General features: G+C 31.5%; 1 protein-coding gene across 6 annotated transcripts in view; it reads left to right on the forward strand.

Moving 5' to 3' along the window:
- The window catches only part of LOC111713533 (glycerol kinase), a 29,700-nt gene extending 21,836 nt beyond the window's left edge, over positions 1-7,864 (forward strand). Inside the window, exons 20-24 of one of the 6 annotated variants that reach the window (XR_002767712.1) lie at positions 664-726; positions 4,052-4,140; positions 5,391-5,492; positions 7,047-7,294; positions 7,606-7,864. Coding sequence is in view for 3 of the 6 variants with exons in the window: in XM_023488405.1 (XP_023344173.1) it covers positions 664-726; positions 4,052-4,140; positions 5,391-5,478 (240 nt within the window). In the remaining 3 variants the exon portion in view is untranslated. The other 5 variants (XR_002767711.1, XR_002767713.1, XM_023488405.1 and 2 more) reach the window with 5 other exon arrangements.
- Positions 7,865-8,208: the final 344 nt, after the last annotated feature.

Consider the following 8,208-nt stretch of genomic DNA (forward strand, 5'->3'; position numbering starts at 1 on the left):
TATTGAACCCTCTGAAATGGACTGTAAACATAATTTTATATATATAATATATATAATTCCATAAAAAGATAGCAATGTCCGATTTAAAACGACACCCTTGAAATCGTAATCTAAAATGTGGAAGATAATGACGTAAATTTTTCTGAATCAAAAAATCTTTTTGTTTCTTTTACGTAAAAAATGCGCAAATCACTTAAGCAGAGAAACTACACATGAAATTAACGTTAACTTTCTCTTTTAATATTTCTTTCTTTTTTAATTTTGATGTCCTATTGTCGTGAATGGTCCTATTGTTGTGAATGGTCCTATTGTTGTGAATGGTCCTATTGTTGTGAATGGTCCTATTGTTGTGAATGGTCCTATATTGTTGTGAATGGTCCTATTGTTGTGAATGGTCCTATTGTTGTGAATGGTCCTATTGTTGTGAATGGTCCTATTGTTGTGAATGGTCCTATTGTTGTGAATGGTCCTATTGTTGTGAGAATGGTCCTATTATTGTGAATGGTCCTATTGTTGTGAATGGTCCTATTATTGTGAATGGTCCTATTGTTGTGAATGGTCCTATTATTGTGAATGGTCTTATTGTTGTGAATGGTCCTATTGTTGTGAATGGCTTCTGCACATTGCAAAAAATACGCTTTGGTCAATATTTTCATCTTTTAGATTTTACTACAGCTTCAGTCCAACATACTAGGAATAGATGTGCAAAAACCTTCATTTAGCGAGGTATTTGCAATCTGTAAATGAGTGTCTGGCTAGGTATGGTAGTTGAACTGAAAGTGCAGTATTTTTTATTCTATTTATTTCTACACTATCTATATCGAAAATTCGCTCTTTAAAAGTGACAAGGAGGGATAATTCTGGAAGCTTGCTCGCATGATTGGATGTTTGAAATTACTTAATAACCTGAACTAAAAAACGTGACAAAAAATATTGTTCGGGAACATATTTCTCAAGAGAGATTATCGATGACGTCAATGGTGGAATCAATTATTTCATTAAATTTGTTATTCTCTTTACATTTTCTCAAACGTCGACTTCCGATTAAATTTTTAAGGGAATCAACGGGAAACGTATTGGAAAAATCAAATATCCAGAAACAAGTAACAAAAAATAATCTATTTTAAGACATTTAAAGAGCTAGTTTTCAGTCTAATGTAGCTTTAACATAACGTAATAACGTTTCTTTGGTATCAAATGAATCCAGATATTTTATTTTATAATACAGAACTCTCGGCTCAACTACCATACCTAGCCAGTCACTCCCTTAAATATTGTTTTGGAATTTGTTTGCTTCTCTGCAATTTTCATTTATATTATTTATCTGAAAAATACTGAACTCCTAGTAGCGGCAATCTTTTGCGCACTTTTGCACTCAGAGATTCTCCTTTATTGATTACTTGGAAAGAGCAAGAAGGGGTTGCTATTCTCTCCAAATTGACAGATTAATTGGACACTGCAGCGCAATTTTTTTTTTAAAATCCCATTTATAAAATTGAATCAAATGAGGAATCAGGAACTGTGTCACATATCTCTAGTTAGTAACTGCGCCTCGATACAAAATTCGTCGAAAATAAATTTAAGATAAACCTTATGTACTAGCATATTTAAAATGCATAGCACAAAAAAAACAAATATTAAATATAAAATACAAAAAATCTACAGTTAACAGGTAAAAATGGGTTCTAAAGTTAAGCCTTTATGAACTTTTAACCAGGACCTTTAGCTCAACGTGAATGTGGTGCCCACTGCCCAGTATACGTTTGTTCTTGAAAAATGTTAAGTATAACTATGTATTGACTGTTAAATTGGACGCCGTAGCACAATAGTTTTTTTTAATCCATTCTTAAAAGTTGAATGAGTAACTCCGCCTGAAAATGGACGTAAACCTAACTAACTACCCTTATATTTAAAAAACAAATATCAAGTATCAAAAACGAAAAATCTATATTTAACAGGTGAAAATGGGTCCTAAAGTTAAACTCAATAAACTTTTAACCATGACCCTCATCCTCACGTAAATGTGGTATTTATTGACTGATTAAAGAAATCTCAATTGGACAGGAGCTTAGATCAGGGATTGAAGGTTGACTGTAAACATTATTAGTATTAGTAGTATTAGTATTAGTATTGTTAGTATTATTAGTATTATTAGTGTTATTAGTATTATTAGTATTATTAGTGTTATTAGTGTTATTAGTACTATTAGTACTATTAGTATTATTAGTATTAATAGTGTTATTAGTGTTATTAGTGTTTTTAGTGTTATTAGTGTTATTAGTGTTATTAGTGTTATTAGTATTATTCGTATTATTAGTGTTATTAGTATCATTAGTATCATTAGTATTATCATTATCATTATCATTATCATTATCATTATTACAGTAATAACAAATGTAATATGAAATAATTTTCTTTTTTTTCTTTAAATTTTTGAACAATAATTCCGCTCTGTCCAAAAGTTTTTGAGTTTTGTAAAATTTGAAAATGCGCGAAAAATAATATTAAATCTGCGATTTTTTGTTGTTATTGTTTTATATTGTACAAAGAGAAGATGATCACCACAATTAAAAGTTGAATTAAAAAATGTCTATTATAAATACATCTCAATGATGAGTTTTTGTAAATATTATTTCCTATTATTGTGTTTACTCTCCAGGAAGAATTACTTGCTACTCAAGTATAAGGACGTTACTCATATCTTTAATATACTGAGATTTCCTTTATGTAAACCTGAACTTTTGAGTAGGATCCCGATCTCTTTATCTCAATTTCCACTGTGAGCATTTTTGATTTGCTTGTTGATCCTTGTTGGTCACCCATTCTCGGTTCCGACAAATAAGAGTTCTCATATTGGTTTTCGCGGAAATTTCCCGGCTTCTGATTGGCTGTTCGGTTTTAAGACACTCTGATTTGTTGAACTATAGACACTTTTCTGGATAACAAATGACGATTAAACTATTTTGCATATTAGTAAAAAAAGGAGATCAGAGATCAAGGATTGATCTCGAGATCCACAATTCTAAAGATTTTAGTTCTAATTTGTATAGTAAAAATGTAATTGTTATTGTATCATTTAGGGAAAAAGAAATTCTCATATGTATATTGTCTCAGAAAAACTTCCTTATTCATTAGTCATAGTCATTAGTCATATAGGGTATATTACGATGACAAAAACATGTTATCTGCTCTTGACAGGTTCAACATAATTAAAGAAATATTATTCTTCGTTACACTAATCATGTAATAACGAGGAGTTATTTGCGTAAATACAAATAAAATATTTCTCCGACCTTCGGAGGAAAGGGAACTCATATATGTATTACTTTTACCAATATTCATTTCTTCATAAAAGCCAGAGTTTTGTTATTTCATGTTAGGTTACTTTTACCAGTATTCATTTCTTTATACAAGCCAGAGTTATGTTATTTCATGTTAGGTTACTTTACCAATATTCATTTCTTCATAAAAGCCAGAGTTATGTTACTTCATGTTAGGTTACTTTTTCCAATATTCATTTCTTTATAAAAGCCAGAGTTATGTTATTTCATGTTAGGTTACTTTTTCCAATATTCATTTCTTTATACAAGCCAGAGTTATGTTATTTCATGTTAGGTTACTTTTTCCAATATTCATTTCTTTATAAAAGCCAGAGTTTTGTTATTTCATGTTAGGTTACTTTTACCAATATTCATTTCTTTATACAAGCCAGAGTTATGTTATTTAATGTCAGGTAAAACAGTTCTGTTATTTCATGTTATGTTATTTCATGTTAGGTATAAGGACCGTTTTCTTTTTTATATTGTTACTCTCCAAAATGAAACGTTCTTAAGTTCTGAGTTCGCATAAACATTTAAATAAAAATACATCAAATAGTAAAAAGTCTCTTCATCAACATTTATCTGTACAAGCGTGCAATAGAGTTGATTTCTAACAAATTCCAAAAAAGTGAAATACAGGGATTGGAAGATTTTTGAGAATTCGGTGTCCTTCAGAAAAAAGGGTTGACATATTCATGATGCTTGTTTTTGATTTGTTGTATTGAATTCAGGTGACCGCTCTAGGGGCTGCAGTAGCTGCGGGGGTCAGCCTGGGGTTATGGCAACTTGGAACTAAGATTTCAGATCTACAGACTTACAGGTTGCATTAGAATTTTTCAAGGGTAACTCACCCTGTGAGAATTTACCAATAGGCGATTTGTCTTTCAAAAATATTTTTGTCTGAAACTATTAGACTGTCTTAAGAAAAAAAAATTCTTTTTAATTTAAACTCATTTTTGGCAATTCTATACAATAAAGCTCTTCGCTCAAATATATATAATTTATATATATATATTGCATGTATGTATGAAAGTATGTAAATATTTCTGTATAGTTAGCTAGAGCTGCGAAAACGGCGGGACCAAATATGCTGGAATTTTTCTAGGGAACCCATGGGTTTCTGTGGGTAATAAAGGCTTATTTTTAAGTTTATTTTGTATAAATCGATTCTTTAAATTTGATTTTTTTAAATAGATATTTAAAAAATTCCACGGGCAACGCCGTACACTTCAGCCAGTATGCAATGCAATATTATTAAAGTGTTTACCCATTCTTAAAAGTTAAATAAAGTTATTTGGTAAGTTCTAATCTAGTTCAGACATGGGTTGAACTTTTTGGATTATTTTAATGGACTTTAAACGTACATAGATTACACAGAAATAATGCAATTAAGTTTTATTTTTCTAAAAATAATAATTTTGTGAAAATATATTAATTTGGAAATCCAAGAAGCTCTTATTTTTGTGTTTTGTAATTTCTACAGAATTACATTTTGATGTTTTTTTATTCTAAAAGTGAATTGCGGAATTATGCATAAGAACTAAAGCAGTAAATTATCTCAAGATTTTCTAGATCACTTCACTGTTTTGTAGATAGTGGGGTTAAGAGCAATGATACCGTTGTGATTCGGGCATGCATCTTTTTAATTGAGTCGGTTGTAATTTTGTCGTCGGTCTCTTTTTTACCAATCCCTGTTTTAGTCCTGAGATCGATAATATTTACCAATCCCTGTTTTAGTCCTGAGATCGATAATATTTACCAATCCCTGTTTTAGTCCTGAGATCGATAATATTTACCAATCCCTGTTTTATTCCTGAGATTAATAATATTTACCAATCCCTGTTTTAGTCCTGAGATCAATAATATTTACCAATCCCTGTTTTAGTCCTGAGATCGATAATATTCATCAATCGCTGTTTTAGTCCTGAGATCGATAATATTTACCAATCCCTGTTCTAGTCCTGAGATCGATAATATTTACCAATCCCTGTTTTAGTCCTGAGATCTATAATATTTACCAATACCTGTTCTAGTCCTGAGATCGATAATATTCACCAATCCCTGTTTTAGTCCTGAGATCGATAATATTGAACGGGATCGTAAAATGAAAAGGTGGCGAATGGCACTTGAACGAAGCTTAGGTTGGGAATTGGAATAAAACCTCTGCAAAAGGTAATTTCTTAGATTTATCCTTAAAGGGCAATACTATAGAATTCAATTATTTTTGAAATAATGTTCTTGATTTTTACCTCAGGGGTAAAAAAATTTCGACGAGATCGGAAATTGTTTTTAAGTGATCAGAGACTGAAATTTGCAGGGTTGCTAAACTAGCTTCCGCCGGTTAAATGTAAATCACTGCAGTGACTTTCGATCACAATTTTACCTTTAAACGTAAATTTTTCGCCTTTTCTCCTTAATATTTTTAGTCGGCATATGGGTTCAAAATTATTAAGTGTAACGAGTATGACAAGACAACTCTGAAGTTTAAATATTGTTATACGCGACTGAATTCAAATAGAAAATAAACGAACACATCTCGCCCTAGTTTAATATTTTGAGGTATAATATACTGCAGTTTTTACATTTTATATTTTCGAGGGATTTTGTCGCTCGATTTAAAATCTTTTAGTGGGGGAATATTTATACAGTATACTTCGATATCAATCCTTTAATATCTCAGTAGTGCTCAGGATCCATTGGATCCACAAACATGTTGGCTGCCTGGATCCGCATCCGCAAAAAATGCGGATCCACGGATCCGGATCCAAGGGGCAAAATATCATCCAAATAAGACAAATAAACACTTTTTGCGCTCAACCCCCTAATATGAACTGTTGAAAAAAGATTATAAAAAATTTCATTATTTCTGAATTTTTAAGTTTTTTAACACAAAATACGAAAAAAGAAGAAAAAATTATTAAATTTTTTCCTTTGTTCAACAAATTAATATATCTTAAAGAAATATTCATTACCTGGATCCGGATCCGTTTTTTTCAGTGCCTGATCCAGGATCCGGATCCGCATCAAAATTTAATAGATCCTAAGCAGCACTGATTATCTGTAACACTTTATTCGATGCAAGAAAAACTACTTTTAAGCTTGACAGGTGGTTTCTACATTTACATTACTCAATGTCATGTTATTTAAAAAGTTTTTTTTTATATTAAGATGTATTTTTTGGGATTCCAGCTTTGCCAGGAAACCTTTCTGTATGAAAGTTAACTCATGAATTTGTAAACCAAGCTAAGCATATTTTTGTTGTTATACCAAGTTCCCCAATCAAAATGCTATACTTATCGGTGAAGGGGTTCACGAGTTTTTACCGGCGGACATACAAACAATTAAATTCACAGACAAACAGAGTTTACTAATTTATAATATACTAGCTTGGGAACCCAGCGCTGCCGAGGTTACTAAGCTTAGAATCTCTAAACCAAGCCCGACACATTCCCGTGGGTCTCCCGAGTTCCCCAATAAAATTTGAGGCAAATCGATCCAGGGGTTCCTGAGTTATGATCGGACAAAAAAACACACAGCAAGACAAACAGAGATTACAACTTTATATACATAGATACTAGCTTGAGAACCCAGCTTTGCCTGGAAACTAAACCCTCACTATAAAATCCAACCCACCCAACTTCAACTTTTTAAAACCAAGCTAAGAGCATTTCTACCGAGTTCCCCAAGAACATAAAAAGATTTAAAGCATATTTTATTATATTTCAGGATGAACAATGAACATGATAACTCTAGATCTCCAGCCTTTTCAAGAGATGTATGTTCCTTGCAGTTTGTAACTTGTAAGCAAAGCAATTGTAATAATCCGCGGATTTGTATACAAAAACGGCAAAATATTAACCATTATGAACAAAAACTTTTATTCTGTAATCTCAAATCTCAAATGCTGTAAGGCCAAATTTGGAATTTTTCCTGCTAAAAAGAACATTTTTGCTTGCTTAAAAGGCTCTGTAGGCGTAATTACACGGAACCCTCCATTTGTAGAGATTAACGTGCCCAATACATCAGTATCCTTAAACACTGATCAAGGTTTCTAAACCTTGTGAAACGTAAAATATTCGGTAATTACAACTTTGCAAGTGAACCGAGGAACGGATCAGCTGTGTTGACTTCAAACTGTACGCAGCGTACACTGGATTTTCAAGAACTTTTCAAAAGATTTTTGCTCGGAACTCTCTGTAATCAATGAACAGTCGAAAGTTAACGAAAAGATACCGATGTAAATCGGGTTTTGTCCTTGAGGGTCACTTGAAATTACGCTTACAAGGCCTTAAATCCAGATGATGTAATTTTTTCACTGATATTTGTAGATTTTCAGCATTTAAAAAATAAGTTTATTGAAATATGACGTTCGAGCTGAACTGTTAGTATTAAACCAATTATATAATTTTAAGTTTGTAACATCATATGCATGATTGGGTTTAGTTTTATCCCAAGTAAAAGGATGATTTTTAATTAAATATTATCCCTAGATATAATGTTACACATGGTGCTAATCGAGACAAATGTATAAAGTTGGATTTTTAGATTTTTTACCAGTTTTATATAAATCTTAACTATGTAATATTTTGTTGTTTTGCAATAAATGCTATCTTTAATCTTTAAACCGGTGTGGCGTTATTTCTGGGTATACGTTAAATAATGCTAGTAGATTCTACGCAGCAAATTTTTCCGCGGCATCCGCCAACAATTCTGTGAATGTAAACCTTAAATTAAGTGAAATTATTTCTCAAATTTGAGAATCAATCAAGTTTTGCTGAGCAACAGACAGTAAAAATCAATTGTTTTAACATAAGGGATCGATATTATAGCTTAGTTTACGTAAGTTAATTGTTAATATTCTGATACTTGCAACTAATGAGAGTTTAAT

This window comes from Eurytemora carolleeae, unplaced genomic scaffold (assembly GCF_000591075.1).
Source record: "Eurytemora carolleeae unplaced genomic scaffold, Eaff_2.0 scaffold1436, whole genome shotgun sequence".
Classification (NCBI taxonomy): Eukaryota; Metazoa; Arthropoda; class Copepoda; order Calanoida; family Temoridae; genus Eurytemora; species Eurytemora carolleeae.